Source organism: Macaca mulatta, chromosome 12, assembly GCF_049350105.2.
Source record: "Macaca mulatta isolate MMU2019108-1 chromosome 12, T2T-MMU8v2.0, whole genome shotgun sequence".
NCBI classification, from domain to species: domain Eukaryota; kingdom Metazoa; phylum Chordata; class Mammalia; order Primates; family Cercopithecidae; genus Macaca; species Macaca mulatta.
This window is the reverse complement of record NC_133417.1, coordinates 61456782-61474872: the sequence shown is the minus strand read 5'-3', so window position 1 is coordinate 61474872 and position 18091 is coordinate 61456782. Positions and strand designations below refer to the sequence as shown.

Below are 18091 nucleotides of genomic sequence, written 5' to 3'. Positions count from 1 at the left end.
AATGTTATGAAATTTTGATTAGCCTGCTGTAAAATCAGAATTGTTTACCACAAGTGTCTAGGTTCTGACTCTTATAGTCTTTCCAAACAGATAATGAAATGAACTGAGAATGGGGCGGGGTGGGGGGGGGGCGGCAGAGTAATTTATGAAAACATGGTACACCATAATTTTGCCATTTGTCTGCAATAAGGATGGCAAATGATTCATGGGATAAAATGAAATATCTCTCACTGTCATTTCAATGGATCTAAGATTTACAGCTTCTTAACTTGGATAGGAAAAACTCTATGCAGAAAAATGAACTGTAAATCAATTAATGATGGGGATGAAAAACAAAAAAATGATATTGACGCAAAGGTGAGAAAAATCTAAGCAAGAAATTAAAAGGGAAGAAGTGACTATTGACTTTGAATCTTTGAGGCCAGGAGGTAGTAGAGAGGGAAGCCTCTGTTTAAGAGGGCATTAAGGTCAAGTTAAAGAATGGTGATATGTTGATTGAGCTCATTACATTTAGATCACTTAAACAATAACACAGCTTTTAAAGCAAAATCAGATATGCCTAAATTGGATTTAAATAATAAATTTAGACCTAGTTTTATAGTAGAAGACTAAAACAAATACAGAAATTCTGTGCTTATGAAAGATCTGCCTCCAATTCAAGATTGTCCTTAACCAAAACTATTATCTTACAGGCACCAGTGCCAAAACATATAAAATACATATATATGTATTTTACACTCCCAACTGCTTGGTACAATGAAGGAAAGCTAGCAGCAGCAAATGAAAAAACTGAACCTAGGCTCTATTGGAGTCAGTGTACCTGGAAAAGGAGAGCAGGGATGTCTGCTGTAGGCACAGACCATGGGCATGAATGGCTCAGAAGCTGGTGGAACTAGCTGTAGTCTGGGCCATGCGCTAATAAAAAAGGTAGGTACTATGAAACTCAATCCTCCCACCTCCTCGACTGAAACATGATATATTACCTATGACTACAGCATAGAAACTTTAACCTCCCTAGTTTGAAGGAGCTCCAATGTGAATACAATTAACAGGGAACCAAAGGTAGGGTATGCTGAGCAATGCAATTCAAATGCCAAATGTGGAAAACAAAGATGGTCCTGATAATTCTGCTAAAATAGTATTTTGCTTAGATCACATGAATCTTATTATTCTGGACCAGGTATTTAACAAAATATAAAGATACCTATTACTTTTTGCAAAGAGCCCAGGACCCACAGGACTACCTCTGGTATCATCAAGGCTCAAATATATCATGTTCTGTGCCAATATTTCACAAGTTGGGCAGCTAATTAGAGACCTAAAATACAAAACACATGCACAAAAAGCTCATCATCTCTGCCTCCTATACAGAATTTGTTTCACTATGAGGGTGCCAGATCAATTTAAAACTTTTGTTGCTTCCTTCCTTCATAAGTCAAATGTCATCAGGTGAAATCTGACACCAGGGACAGTACAATGTTGACAAAGATAGTAAAATATTGATGCTAGTATCATATTTTTTGATGACCATAAATTTTATATAATTGTGAGCAATATTTTGATAAACTGTATGTTCAAAAATTTTAAAGCACTATCAGATTTGATAAGCTAGATCAATAAAAAATGTTTTAAGCTGCCACGTATTTTTTTCTAGGCACTGAACAAACAGTTAATTGTTCCAAGTCTGTCTGGGAGCCATTGCTTTGGGGTATTCTATATAATTTTAAAGAACCTTCAGAAGCTCACACATACCTTTGGGCATGCAGAACCAGGAGGCAGCACATCTAAACCACAAATGGAGAATATACTCCATATATGCATGTAAATTAAACCCTATAAAATAACACGGGCATTATAAAATTTGTGTTAAAACTGATAACAGCTTTACTGATTTACTGACAATGAAAATATATAGCATTTTTTTCTGTCAGAGCATTTATCAACACTTGGCAACCCTGCACTAACTTGACATGTAAGATGATCAAAATGGATTATGTAATCTTTTCCATTCATTTCTATTGATTTTAGTCATGATAAAATTCATCAGTGTGCCTGGGAACGCTTAGGCTGAAAGGCTCTGGTAGATTAAAAAAAATAAATAAATAAGGAAAGGAAAAGAAAAAAGAATTCAACTGAGTTGTAATAGGATGAATGTAATTGTAGAATAGGATTGCACAAATATAGAAGTCATGCCCTAAAGGCTACAGCAACAAATTAATACAAATAATTCTGGCAGTCTTATAAAATTACATCTATCTCTGTAGATATTTCACTTTGTGCCATCAAAAATACAGTTTGTAAAAATATTTTCAAACTTTTTAAAAACTTCAACAGTAATCAAAGTTATCTGACTGCAAGTGACATCAAAATGCTAGCAAATGGACAATTTTAATCAGTTTTATTGATTCATGCTTCCAGTTCTTATTCAGTTAAAAACAAGGCACATTAAATACATCCTCTTATTGCTCTAAAAATGCATGCAGCTCATTCTGTATACCAAAAGTAATAAATAATGGCCATAAAACACCAAGACAGTTATAAAAATGACAACCCAGTCTCAAACATAGTATTTAACAGTCCAATCTAGAACAATAACCCAACACAATACATAAAAGTGCCACATATGAAAACATGCAGTGTGTATATCCACTCTAGTACTGAGCTTACACTTGCTATTCTTTAAAAACATAGTAGGGCTTTTTCACTCCTTAAAAAAGGTTGACATGATGCAAACATTGCAAGTTATAGCATCATTGACTTTAATATTACATTCATATGCCAAAAATCTTTACAGATACATAAGAGAAAAATAACATCAATGATGACTCTTACAGTATATTTAGTAAAAGTGAGAATGAGTTTTTTTGTTGTACAAAAGAGAAAGCTACATATTTTGAAACAGACAAAGCAAAGCCAGAAACTGAAGCAGAACAGAGAGCATGCATTTAATAGCAGAAATCCTAAAGTTACACTCAGTATAAATTGATTGAAAGCAAGAATATTGCAAACAGCATGATGGATATGAGGCAGACAACCTTGGCTTAACAAATAATCCAGCATTATCATTATTGTTATGACTGTGGTGGGGGCTATTTAAAGGAGTATCCAACTCTCCAGCACAGATGGGGGTTCCTTCACCTGAATCCCCTCAAAGGCTCTTGAAATAAATCACTTGATAATAAAAGGCAATCCCTGCATACCCACCACGACCCCAACAGAATCAACTGATGTCAAGTTTATATGCAAAGGAAAAAAATTCTTTTGTGCTTGGAATGAATTTTAAAGAAGCTTATTCCCCCCTATTTCTTGTCTCCCTTTCTTAAATCAGGTAAAGAAGCTGTACAGGTTTAATTAAGAACTTATACAAAATGCTGGGGTGCTTTGTTCACAGTAACGGCTTGAAATCAGTTCATTTCCAAATTGAGTCTATGGGATTGGTGAAGGACTCTATGTTTTAGAAATCAGCAGATTTAAAGTAAAAGCAGAGATGCTCAGAAGAAGAAAAGTGTGCTTTTCTTTGTCCTTAAAGGAACTTCATTCATAGCAAAGCATGCACAAACAAGGCCTGTTTAACACACACAGATCTGCCCCGGCCCTACTGTAATGGAATCAGGAGGGTACAAGTCATCGTTATCTTGATCTAACTAGAAAGAGAAAGAGAGAAAAACAGAGAGAGAGAGTACAAATGTACCATATTGTGTATATCATCTGGGATATTTTAAAGGACAATTCATCTACCTATTAAGTGTCACTGGGTTCTAAACAATGAAATTTGTTATCCGGTTAGAAAACAAACACTAAGTTGTAAAGCCACAAGCTTTCATTTGCTTTAAAAAAATGAAAAAGCCAGTGTAAAAATTCACACTTTGAAAGAAGAAAGTTCACAGTGATACCTGGGAGCATCACTTGCTCTGTTTTAGGTTTTCCCTTAGGAAGTGGCAAGCATCTAAAACTTCATTTAAAAACAAAATGAGCTAAGATGCTGTCTTTCTTTGCAGTTTCTGTTTGTTTCAGAGGTGGTGGGTGGGTGCGTAGGTGAGTGAACCTCCAGTGTTTACATTGTGACATACAGGCTCAGAATCCACTTGAATAAGGCATAAAGCTACTCTGCAGTATTGACATAAATAAAAATAACAGCACAAAAGTGTTTTATGTGCCAGTTTAAAAAACAACTAAGACTTCAAGTCTGTGCAATAAAAACCTGCCGCGAAATGACGTGTTACATCTCCTATTAGATACAGAATCTGATGTTAAAAAAACAACAAAAAAGTAAGTAGTTAACTTTACAAGAAGAAGTACGATTAATAAATATTCAGATAACTAGTTAAAATGCCACCAAAATATAGCAAGAGCATCCCAAACTGCATTACTTGTTAAATTCAATACACACTGACTTTTGCTTTGGACTGCGTGTGTGTCAGGATGGGGGGTGGTGATTATTTTTCCATTTTTGTTTTTGGTTTACTGAGAATAGTTCCATGGAGTACAGAAGGGGAAAGACTTTAAGCAACCACGTTGACCTTGGAAACTGGTTTTGTGCCTTATTTTACATATAATTATAATTAAAGTTAACTAAAGTCTATTCTATCCTCCTACACTATGTTTGCAAGTACCCCCAAAAAAGATGGTAAGCTAGATTTGACAATACTACATGCTTCAAAATTTAGGCTTCGGAATTGAATCTTTTGTTATATGTGAATATATAAAAACACATTTTTAACTCTTAAATGTATTACTACTGTAATAATTAGATAAATTTGGTCTCATTCCATGACATCCAAATTGCCACTTAAATGCTGGTTTTAAAGTAAGAAGAGCAAGGATCTTCCTGGCAACTATATTAGTCAAAGAAAACCAGCAGTGACTGAAGAAAAAAATGAACTGCTGAGACGAAACTATCACTGTAACTCCCAGCAAATGTCAATGCTATCCTTATCTTCTACCTGTGATTCTGGAAGCTTTCAGAGTTTCTCTTTGGGACTTGCTCCTATAACCAGATCTACACTTTTCCTTCCCTCTCCAGTTAGCCAGTCATGCTCTACATATAAAAATGTGGAACAGTGTTTGCATGAGGAAGGTAGGACAAGCTGGAGGAAGATGGAGCTGAGAAATCTCCAGAAACACTATCATTTCAATAGGTAATTCTTTTTAATAACACAAGCTGTCTATATGCATGTCACAAAATTTCTCCAGCTTTTTTCAATTTTTGCCCAAATATTCTGTTTTTAGAACTCATTTAGAATAAAGGAATAAACAAACAGTGAATGTGTCACATCTAACAGGTCACAAAATAGATGCAAAACTAATGTGCATTGAAAATGAGAAAAAGAATAAATACACTTAAAAGCTAGATTGAATGGCAAATACAAATAAAGTACAGCAATAAAGCTGGCAAATACACCAACACCCTAAAGTTTTGGAATGTTTTCTAGTGTTAAAAAAGGCAGCTATCCACATTCATTATTTTAGGGTGGTTTCAGTCATCTCTGGTTGTTACATGGTGATTTGTCGTTCCTATGTTTGTTGGCTGTGGATTTACTGCCCAGACTCACAATCCTCCACAACTACGGTCCACTGGAATTGGAACTCTTCTGTCGAGGTTCTCTTCTGCAGTTTTCATTAGTATAGCAAGCCGGCTTCCAGATACCCTTCCTTTTTGAATAGCACTCATCAGCTTAAAGAGAAAATATGCAACAGATTCAGAACGCAGGCCAGCTTACTCTCTTCTTCATGGCATTATAATCGTTAGCATTGCAGCAGACAGAGGTAATTAAGTGCTCCATCAAAAACCTTAACAAATACTACAGCTCAGATAAGAAAAGTCTAATTTTTAAACATTTCCAAAAGAGGGGAAGAAGCAGGTATTTCACTACTGCTGCAAAAACTACATCCATCTAGTAAATCAGCCTGCCTCTAAAAGCAAATCTTAATGCATCTTTTTGTCTTTTAATGTGCTTAAGGCACTTTTATTATTATTATTATTTTTTTAGCAACTTCAAATATTGGATCTTTAATTCCATTTAAAATCTTAAAAAGGAATCTCAGGGATTGAACAAAGACAAACCATGACCTATATTTATCTACCCTTTTTTTAATGTTACTGTACTTGACAACTTCAAGTCCCCTAAATCCAAATTCCTTAAAGACTTTTTAACGTAATTTACATTTAATTCCTTGAAAATGGACCCAGAGATCTACCTTAAGAATTAAAAGCACTCCACAGCCCAGATTTTAGCTAATTCATTTTTATCCAATGGATAAAATCAGAATTAGTCTTGAAATTACATGCAGGCAGCGGGCAAAGGCCTTTAATCTGGAAGGCACTTTGCAATTATGAGCATAGGGATTTTTTTCCTTTTCAAGTTTGATGTGGTTTCAACTATTTGCTTTTCTTGATCTTACTTCCCTAATCTTTTTTATTTATTTTAAAAAGATTTAGCTATTCGTCATATATATACACACACATGCACACATATATATATACACACATTATATATATATGATGTATCTATGTATGTATGTAAATTCTCAAAATAATTTTAGGTTTATAGCTTTTAGCCTATAGATACACGTTGCTTAAAAAGAGCTCTGAATAAGAGTCAGAGACATCTGCTAAGGGGCTGGATCAGAATTTCATGACCTTATTAAAAGCTGTTTCACAAGCTATTGCTTATTAGAGATGGACTCCTACATGCAAAAGTGTCATTAAAACCCAGACTTAGAAATAAAGTCATATAACCACGAGATATCTATAGTGATCCTTCTGTGAAGATTATTAAAAATCGTATCTATATTCAAAAAATATATTTAATGGGATAAACATGGGCTCTTAGTCTGCAGAAGAGCAAAATGTTAAAAAAAAAAAAAAACTCAAAAAAACCCTCCAAATATACTTTATATCTGAGGAATGGTGTAACATAAGGAATGCTGACATCTAAAGACAGAACAATTTATTGTTTATTGCTTTGTCTCTGATTCCAGGAAGACCTGCGAAGTTTATCAGAGCTAACACAACTGACAAAGCTAGAGGTTTTCTAAGCCATACACAGTATATGATGTGCCAACTTCTAAAAACTCAAAGTTTTCTTTAAACACTACATGTATCTAGAAACCATATTACAAGAAAAAAATAACATTTGGGTGTGAATATATTTCATGAGGAATATGGTCAGCATTTTAAAGTTGAAAATTATACTGTGTATTTGTTCTTAGTAGAAGCAAGAATAGTCCCTTTCATTTGGAATTGGACAAAAAATATTCAATTATTTAAAAAAAAAAAAACTCTACAAGAAAACCTGCAGATAGTTTAAATTATCTCCTGCTTTTAACTCAACCACATTCAAGGAAATTACTTAAAACCTAAACCACATAGCATATTCATAAAATCAGATTCTTATTGTTTCTAAAGCGCCATGTCTTTCAACCCTAAATTCTGCTGTTTATTTACAACACATATGAAATGAAGCACAGGCCATTTCTTTGAAGAAAAGTTTTCTAACATTGTGAGGGCAACAATAAAATATTCTCCGGAAAAACTACACAAAAAATGCATTAAATGGTGCTTTAATTCCCAAGCATAAATTTTAAATTCAATTTAAAATGTGTATTTAGTTAAACAGTAAGCTAAAGAACCAAACATTCTTTTTTGTAATGCTGGACACAACCTGTGAAAATTTTCTGCATTTAGATTCAACAATGCTCTTATCTGCAGCTCATCTCCAGAGAGACAATTACCATTTCCTTTGCCTTGATCTTGTTTGTTTAACTTGACACAGTGAAGAAAGGGCTGACATTGACCAAAATCCCCAGCATTAATTTATTTCATGTTCAGCATTCATCATTGCCATGGTGCAAGCAAGACCTGGCATTCATTTGAAATACCTGCCCAAGAAGCACTACAGAAAAAAACCTAGCTGCTTGGAAACCCAATACATTCTTCATATGATCAGAGTCATATGGACAGCTAGAAATAATGTATGGGTTTGTTGAAATTTCTTTTAAGAAACAATATGTAGCATCCAGTTTGAAGTTAAAGTAACAAAATTTATTTCCTGCATGACTACAAAGATGAAACAACAGAGCCTTGAATAAATTAACAATTGGAAATGGAAATATTTAAATTATATGGTCTCGACCCCAAAGTACAAGATTCCTTCCTTATGTTTTTCTAGTTCTTTATAATGCCAGAATCTAATCACTAACTTCTCAAATGAATATGATTCATTAGTGAATGGAACCATACTTTTTAAAAATTTTCTGCATAAAAGACTAAAAATCTTGTGTTGCCTCTTATGAAGTAGAGGAAAAGAAAAAGTAAGTAAAAGAAAAGTAAGTAAAAGAAAAAGGTCCAGCGGTGATACGCCATGGCGTATGTCTTTAAAAAGCATGCTTCATATTCAACCCTTTATGATAAATAACTTGGATTTAATTTAAATTGCCCAACATAACGGAATGTTTCTTATACAATAAAAGGAGAAGAACATGCACCACAGTACAGCCTTACACTTGAGGGCAGACATATCAACCTCTGCTGGCTTCGAGCTTTCTTCTTCAGAATAATCTGACAATTGTGTGGACTTAAATATCCATTCCTGAACAGGCATTTACGATCATGACAAACAAAAGATAAAAGCAAACATTCTTGTTTCTTTCACCACAACTTACCTGCAAAAATTCATTGAGTTCAACCTGTCCATTTTTATTCAAATCGACTTCATTTAGAATTTCATGGAGTGTATTTTCATCCATTTGGACATTGATACTCTAAGTAAAAGAAAAGCACAGAATGATAGTTTGATTAAAAATTATGCATATTCTTTGGCTGGGCAAGGTGGCTCACGCCTGTAATCCCAGCACTTTGGGAGGCCAAGGCGGGCAGCTCAGTTGAGGTCAGGAGTTCGAGACCAGCCTGGCCAACATGGTGAAACCCCATCTCTGCAAAAAGTATTTTAAAAATTAGCCAGGCATGGTGGCACGCACTTGTAGTCCCAGCTACTCTGGAGGCTGAGGCAGGAGAACCCCTTGAACCCAGGAAGAGGAAGTTACAGTGAGCTGAGATCGTGCAACACTGCACTCCAGCCTAGGCAACAGAGTGAGACTCTGTCTCAAAACCTGGGCAACAGAGTGAGACTCTGTCTCAAAACAAAAAGAAAAAAAAATTATGCATATGCTTTTACTAACATTACTAATCTTTTAAAAATTATAATAAAAATATTACTTGTAGAAAACACTAGATGAGAAAAACATCTAATATCTTTACATTCTTCTAGTATCAGAGGCTGACATCGAACCAAAGAAAATTACCTCTAATACACGCTGAACATCAACAATGGTAATAAAGCCTTTCTTGTCTGCATCAAACTTATGAAATCTCTTCTTATACCTGGAACACAAGATTAAATAATGGAAAAATATACTTACATAGGCCAAAAAAAGAGAGAAAAAGATAGACACTTATTGTAAATACCTGTCAATGTCTGAAGGCAGTAGGCTAATTTCAGAGCGATCCGTTAACTGTTCTGATCGAGATTTATAGCCCATTTCATAATATAGAAACTTCTTGGCTGTTTCAAGTTGTTCCTAAAACAGAGATACACACAAGTTCAAAGATACGTGGAAAGCATTACTGATTTTTCTTCCTTTACTGTTGATCTTCATAAAATGAAGTTGATCCTCACTTATCTAACCAGCACAATTTTTTTATTTCTTCCAGTTTCATTGAAGTATAATTTATATTGAATAAAATGTACTTGCTACCATGATTAAGATCTACAGCATCTCCATCACTCTAAAACTTTCCTCATGTCCATTTGCAGCTGATCCATTCCCATGATCTCTCGACACAGGCAAACACTGACTGCCTTCTTGTCACCAGAGTTTGCCTTTTCTGGAATTTCTTATAAAAGGTTTCATATAGTACGTAGTCTTCCGTTTGACTGCTTTCACACAGGATAGTAATTCTGAGATTCATTCATGTTGCTGCATGTTTTAATATTTTGTTTTTTTACTGCTGAGTATTCTTTTTTTTTTTTTTTTTTTTTTTTTTGAGACGGAGTCTCGCTCTATTGCCCAGGCTGGAGTGCAGTGGCCGGATCTCAGCTCACTGCAAGCTCCGCCTCCCGGGTTCACGCCATTCTCCTGCCTCAGCCTCCCGAGTAGCTGGGACTACAGGCGCTCACCACCTCGCCCGGCTAGTTTTTTGTATTTTTTTAGTAGAGACGGGGTTTCACCGTGTTAGCCAGGATGGTCTCGATCTCCTGACCTCGTGATCCGCCCATCTCGGCCTCCCAAAGTGCTGGGATTACAGGCTTGAGCCACCGCGCCCGGCCCCCCTGCTGAGTATTCTTACACAGAAATTAACCAGCAAAATCTACAGGATCAAATTCTTGTAGTTCAGTGACAAAGAAAGTAATTAAAGGTGAAGATATCTTGGATTTGAACAACTTGGATTTGGACAAACCCAAGATAACTTGGATTTGTCACTATAATGTGACATGAAGTACGAAGGTATATCTCATGAGATTAGCTGTGCTGAGATTTTGCCACTGAGATTCTGATACTTAGGTGAAGTTACAGAGTCATGAGAAGAAATGAGCTATCCTCAAGTTATTCTTCCTGTTTTCAATGTCCCCAGTGTCAATTAATACTAACTGCTGCTGCAAATATTGTCTTTCTTAGTTTTCATCACGTCACTCTCCCATCTAAAAACTTCCGAAATGACTTCATTGTAGCGTATATTGTTCACAAATCTCTTTCCTCATATATATGTTATGTTACACACACACACACACATTCTCCGCCACACATACACTTCTCAACTGTATTGATGTGAGCTGGCCATGTGACTTATTTGGCCAGTGGAACATGAATAGGTATGATATATGCTACTTTTGAGTAAAAGCTTTCATGGTAACTTTATAGGTTTGCTTAGCCTCTTACTCCTGTGCCATAAGAAGGGCACATCTCAGATGAGATCTGAAGCCAATCTAGAATGCGGAGAAGAGCCACAGCAGCTAACATGCAGCCTTCATGTAATGTGAGGGAAGAAGAAATGCTTGCTGCGATGAACCACTCAGAGTTTGAAATTGACTGTTACTGAGTATAACCTAGAACAAGTCTTAAATTCCCCAACTTCCTATCAAAGGATCTTGTGAACTCAATGGTTCCCAAATTCTGGTCTGAAGAACAGTGCCAGTGTGAAGTTAAATGAAGAAAATGAAACAATGACACATACACTTGCATGAAATGTGTTTATACGTGTTTGGTTATGTTGGTGATAAGACCCCTTATTGATTTTTCTTGAGGAAATAAACTTTTTTTCTGGGACAGTGTCTTGCTCAGTCGCCCAGATTGGAGTGTAGGAGCACAATCATGGCTCACTGCAGCCTCTACCTTGCAGGCTCAATCCTCCCACTTCAGCCTCCCAAGTGGCTGGGATTACAGGCACATGCCACCATGCCTGGCTAATTTATTATTATTATTATTATTTGTAGAGATGGAGTCTCCCTATGTTGCCTAAGCTGGTCTTGAACTACTGGGCTCAAGTGATTTTCCTGCCTCAGCTTCCCAAAGTGCTGGGATTACAGACATGAAGCACTGTGCCCAGCCATCAGTTGTTTTTTCTGACATGATTCCTTTCCTGCTTTCCTTTGTCTTAGGAAGTAAATACTAGAAATATTCTTCCTTCATGTTCTTAAATAACAAAATAAAAAATTATCAATGTGAAATAATTCTCTCAGCTTAAAAAAGTAAATTTAAAATGTGTGTGTGTGTGTGTGTGTGTGTACATGTGTATCTCATACACAAAACTTGTCTGTGAAGTCTCCATCGCCAAGGGCATTTTTTGCTGGCAGATTTTTCACAAGAAAATCCACTAGTTTTCATAAATAAAATTATTTTGCTGTTCTACTGCTTTTACCCAGCATTTTCTACACAACGTGTTCAAAATCCACCTCCTTGGAAATGCCACCTCTGATGCTTCCCTGCAAAAACAATTTCTTTCTCGATTTATGGCCCTTCATTGTGTATGTAATTTATCTATACTCCATCAAGCAAGGAATTATGGAATTTCAAAGCAGGAAGATATTTTTTCATAAACGGTACTCAATGTACTTCCCTTACCCCACATTTCCTTTATAACATTCCAAAAATGGAAGAACAAAGCCTTTGTCTAAACAACTCTAGCATTGGGGAGGTAACTTAATACTGCTGAAAGTTGCTTCCAATTATTAGAAGGTTTTACAGTGAGATTAAATCCACCTCCTTGAAATTCTTCCAGTTTTGGGGGGATTAACAAATCTTTCCCACAGTAGAATAAACCTAATGTGTTTTTTTTTTCTGTATCACAGTTTAATAAGTATTTAAAGATAGTATCATGTGCCTCCTCCTTAAGAGTTTTCTTTTAGTCTAGAACTACTATATAAAACATTATTTCAAATCCCTAGACCATGTTGTATAATTTCTTCCAGACCACAACCGGTTTGTCATATAATACAATTATCAGAACAAAATACAACACTGCAACAGAGATCTGGCAAGTACCTAGAAGGGAGTAACTATCAGCGTCATCAATCTAGATATATGATTTCTATTAATGCAGCTTAAGATTGCAATTGGATTTGGGGGCAGCCATGGTCCACTGTTAACGGCTATGCATTCACAGTTAACTAAAACCATATTTCTTTTTCACATGTGCTATTGTTAAGCCTTGTCAAATCTATCTTGAATGGATGGAGTTGTTTTCCTACCTAATGTAAGGTTTGCCATTTATCTCTATTAAATTATATCTAATGAAATTTCATCCATTGTTTCAATCCATCATCAAACATTCACTCTCCCTCTGGTATCTTGCTATTGGTACATCAAAGATGCATGCCATCAACACTGTAATTTAACCATTTGAATCAAGGTAGACTAGGTCAAGATCTAGGACAAGGTGCTTATGACTTACTACCAGAGACCTCTTCTGAGGCCAACACTGTCATTTAACTGGTTATAAATCTACCAATTTTACAGATATCATATGGGGCTTTCTAAAATGCTTTATAGAATCAAAATTCCCTAATCTAGCCATCTGCTTGCTCTATCTAAAAAGGAAATGAGGACCGTGTGTGATGGCTCATGCCTATGATCCCAGCACTTTGGGAGGCTGAAGCAGGTGGATCACATGAGCCCAGGAGTTTGAGACCAGCCTGGACAGCATGGCAAAACCATGTATCTACAAAAAATGTTTTTAAAGTTAGTTGGGCATGGTGGTGCATGCCTGTAGTCCCAGGTACTTGGGAAGCTGAGGTGGGAGAATCACCTGAGCCTGGGAGTTTGAGGCTGTACTGAGCCATGATCACATCGCTGCACTCCAGCCTGGGCAACATAGCAAGACCTTGTCTCAAAAAAAAAAAAAGGAGATATCTGAAATGATTTTGCCATTTTGCCTAAGTGATTCCTTACTAGCTTCTGTGATCACTATTTCTTGATAAATGCTGATTAAAAAAAAAACTTAAAATGTCACAATCTAGAAAACCACGCAAGATCAATGCCAAGACCATTAGTTTCTAGGTTGCAAACTATGTTTTTCTTTCCTCTCATTTTTGAAATTTGGTATTACATTTTCCCATTCTGTCTTCTGGTTCCATTCCTGTTTCCTACAGTATTTTAAAGTTGAACAGTAAGCTGATCCCAAGCAAGAGAATCTTAACTGCAAATTCTCTGAGTACTCTAAGGTATAATTTTTCTGGACTGGCATAAAACTCATTCAGAGTAGCCTCCTATTTCAATATCTATTCGTTCTTACCAATATTTATATTTCGCTCTTTTCACACATAAAAATAGAGAGAGAAAAGGAAAAAGATATTGATAGTAAATTATAAATTGAATAGTTCTCCTTACTCTCCAGCATTGAAGAATATGCCTGTCACCTTAAGCAATGATCTAGATTAGGTCTTAAACATTACATTTGGTGCCCTGAGTATTTTTTCCCCAACACTCAAACAACACCTGACACTACTCATATACATCCACATTATTCCTGATATCACTCCTTCCATTTTTGAGCACTTGGCTTCTATGTGTTTTACATTTGGTATTTATCAGCTTGCTTTAATCAGTCACTCAAAGTCTTCACATGCCTCCCCTTTTTCCTCCTCATTGGAATCAATTTTGAAAAAAAACTGTATTTTTGTGAGACTCTCAGTCTACTTAAATGTCTTCTCTTTATAGTCTCTGAATGAAAAATGAATCTTTTGTCTGAACATGATAAAATCCATTTTATCAAATCGTATAGGGCAGCATTTCCCAAAATATGTTCTAAGTACTAGCCCCCTTCCTACCCAGTTCTACCAAAAAGTGAGAGTTGGGTCTGTCTCCAAATAAGTTCCTTTTTGGAAACTGAAAACATACATAACCATTTTAAAGGTTCTAATTGCAATTGCACTAAAGGAAGTGCTTTTATTTGTTTAACTCAGAATTTCTCACACTCTTTTGACCATTTAGTCATCTTTTCACATATATTAATTTGTACCCTGCATAACACCATTTGGCATTTTTTTTTCTCTAAATGTTCCTGCCAACTATTCTAACAATCCCCGACTCCCCAAGACATTGCCTTCTTCCTTAATCAGTTCTTCCAAGTTGGTTGGATTTTGGTCTTGAGTAACAGTTTCTCGAAATATTTCTCCAAATTTTGGAAAATATGCATAAATGTCAGAGCTGTACATGTGTTATAACAACCCAATTAGATTTTAAGATCTTAAAACTATGAGCTATTTAGTATTCTCCTAAAATATTTGGGGCAATGTTCAGTATACAAGCCACTCATTAAGTATTGACTGGTAAAAACAAGCACAATTCATCTACAGAGAGTTATTTATCACCTTGTTCCTCTTTCACTTTTGCAGGTTAAATAATCCCAATGCTTTTAACCTTTTCTCAGAAGTCCAACTTTCTAACCTTTTAATTCTTTTTCCCCCCCTCCTTGTTCTCTCTGGACTGTCCATAGCTCTCATTAATACTCCTACATCTCAGATACTGAGTAATAGCTTTAGATCTTTATTTATGTTACTTTGTTAAGGGGGATGGGAGAGTATTTCTGAGCACATAAATCTGTTCATAAAATATGAACTGAAGTTAAATCTAGCTTCCTTGGTAGGGCCAAACACAACCAGTTTACAGAATTTTCTTCCTCCTTCCTACCTCCTACAGCCTGAATTCCTAGCATAAAATATGTTCCTGCATATTCAAATCATTCCAACCATAATTTTTGGAAGAACACATCATCCCCAATCCTTCTATATGGTAAAAGGACTGACAGAAGCACAGGAGTAAGTTTCATTCCTGTGCTGCCTCTGTACAAAGCTTTAGCTAATCAAACTAAAGCTCAAGACTTCAATAGCTATAAACCAGTACAGCTAATGCAGACGCAGCAAGACAGGATGGAGAAAGCTTATGATCTAGGATCAGAATACCTGGTTTCAATCCCTGCGCAACAATTGACTGTTGGTATAAACTCTGAAAAGAGTCTTACTCTGTGAACCTGTTTTCTCAGCTATAAAATGGGGGTTAATTTTATCCCTGTCAGAGACATGATCAGGATTAAGAAACTCCTAAAATCAAACCCTTTTCTCCCACATTTCCCAGGTGACTCTGATATGTAACCATCTTTGGAAATCTATACCAGAATGAGAATACTTTAGAAACAGACCATGTGACCAATGCTTTCCTTGCACTGTCAGCATGTATCATGGATGCCCAATAATGTTCATTCACTCATGCCATGGGAGAACACAGCAATACAATGTCAGTCTATAAACTAGGACACAGGCCCCCACCAGATCCCAAATCTGCTGATGCCTTGATCTTGGACTTCTCAGCCTCTAGAACCATGAGAAATAAATGTTTGTTGCTTAAGCCACCCAGTCTATGGTATTTCTGTTATAGCAGCCCAAATGAACTAAGACATACTTTCTTACCAAAACTCCCTCTTGCATCTTCTTACACCTCCTCTAGCCTCATTAGCTATTATTTCCCCTTTTTCCTGGATTCCTCCTTATATCCTATGCTTCTAAACTTTGGTATTCTCCAGTGCTTGGCCTTTGGACTGTTTTCGTTATTTGACTACATTAACTCCCTATATAATCTCACCCAGTCTGATGGCTTAAATATCAACTCAAATTTATATCTCTAGCCCAAGCCTTCCCTTTGAATTTCACACTGACATATCCAATGATCAGGATTTGTATTAATAAACTGAACTCTGAAGTTGTTAAAGAGGGGACATCAGTTTAGGGGAGGGAAGCTATTGCGGTAATCCATGTAACAGACACCAGTAACCTGAATCAGGGTGATGGCAGTTGGATGTGTTATGTTAAGAAATGGTTGAATTCACTTCAACACAAGTGTTTGTTAAAAAAATTTAAAAATAAAATAATTTTTTAAATGAAAGGGTTGAATTCAAACTGTTATTTAAACATAAATATGGTATGATTTGCTGATGGATTTAGGTAGGGTGTAAGAGAATGCATAAAGTATGATACTATTGTTTAGGCTTGAGAAACTGAAGGATAGCTATTTATGACATGGAAGAGTCTACAGGAGTAGTAGTTTTGGGGAGGTAAGAGGAGATCCAAGAGAGGTGGTGTTCCAGAAAGCAAAATATTGTTCAAGAAGGAGGGGGGGATCAATTGTGCCAAATGCTGCTAATTGGCCAAGTAAAACAAGGACTGAAAGTTAACAAATTTATTGAGTAACATGGAGGTTACTGGTGAGATTGACCACAGCTAATGTAGCAAAGTGGTGGCAAAAGTGCCTAAATGAAATGGATTCAAGAGATCCTGAGGGAAAGGAACAGAGCCCAAAGAATATAGGAAGTATTTTATGAATATATAAAAATGATTCATTACCCTCTGCATATCAAAATAGTTGGGTTTATTAAAAATCATACAGATCTACTTAGCCTAACCCTGTGTGTATGTTTGTGTCCGTGTATATGTATGTGTTGTGCGTGTGTGTGTGTGTGTGTATGCATCTGAGCATCACCGGCTTTTAAAATTTGGAATATAAATATAAAATCTCAATTGACACAAATGATACGCATTTAGTGCTCAGGCAGAAAAACCACACTTCTTACGAAAGGCACATTAGCAGGAGTGTGCCTCTCACTGATTATGTTCCAAGAGTGTTTTCAATGAAAACTAGAAAAGGTTCCATACTACAATCATTATTATCTTTCTTTTTCAGGAATTATGACCACAAATTTATGAGCATTTTCTACAAAAGATTTTCCATAAACAACTAAATTTTGGTACAAGAATATCTTTCCATTTTCCTAAGGCCTAACAATATTAAACACGACACACAGAAAAACTGGTAAGAAATCTAAGGTTATCATCAAAAACTATGCTAGCTTCTACTAACAAATTAAGCCATTCCACGTTTACAATAGGAATTGTGGTTTAAAGACTTCTATATAATACCTGCTTCTTATGATCATCCCAATTCAGTTCCCTGCCCATCAGTTCAACAATCCTGGGTAGGGCTTCCTCTGCTGCCTGGACATTTAGAAAGGCCAGGCGAGTACGACGTGAAATCATATCCACAGCAGTGCAGGCATACTCTTTAATCCCATATTTCACCTGAGTTTGAATTAAAGAAAAATTATTAGTTGACACCCTTCTTTAGAAAATGAGAAATGATGTTTCACTAAAAAAATAATAAATGTGTGCTTCAGAAAAGTAACATTTTTCTTTATACTCTCTGGTCCTCCAGCAGGCATGAGACAAACAGTGGCACCACACAAGTTTTCCATCTGCCTGCCAAAGGAGGTTTGGAAAATGGCAAAAATTGGACGAAGAGTTGATGCCTTTTTCCTGAATAGAACCTGGCATAAACATGCAAATTGCATCACTTCTCATTAACCATCCACAGTCATCACTTACCTCTCTATGCTTATACATAATGTGGATTTTAATTTACATAGCTGACTAGGAAAAGGACGAGTGTCAAAAAGTTATGATCTCACCTCTTCAGTCTGTATAGTTTTTTGTCTTAGAGTAACCAGAATATAGGAACCCTGAATTCAATCAAGAAGTAAATGTTCACT

At 36.0% G+C, this 18091-nt stretch overlaps 1 protein-coding gene across 9 annotated transcripts in view; it reads right to left on the bottom strand.

Annotated features, from left to right (window-relative positions):
• Positions 1-2173: 2173 nt before the first annotated feature.
• The window catches only part of GPD2 (glycerol-3-phosphate dehydrogenase 2), a 149452-nt gene continuing 133534 nt past the window's right edge, over positions 2174-18091 (bottom strand). For 6 of the 9 annotated variants that reach the window (XM_077956157.1, XM_077956159.1, XM_077956156.1 and 3 more), the window contains 6 exons: positions 17466-17624; positions 9467-9579; positions 9304-9382; positions 8665-8763; positions 5553-5674; positions 2382-3644 (listed from right to left, as the gene is read on the bottom strand). In XM_077956157.1, coding sequence (XP_077812283.1) covers positions 3641-3644; positions 5553-5674; positions 8665-8763; positions 9304-9382; positions 9467-9579; positions 17466-17624 — 576 coding nt within the window. In that variant the 3' untranslated portion in view covers positions 2382-3640. 9 annotated transcript variants of the gene reach the window in all.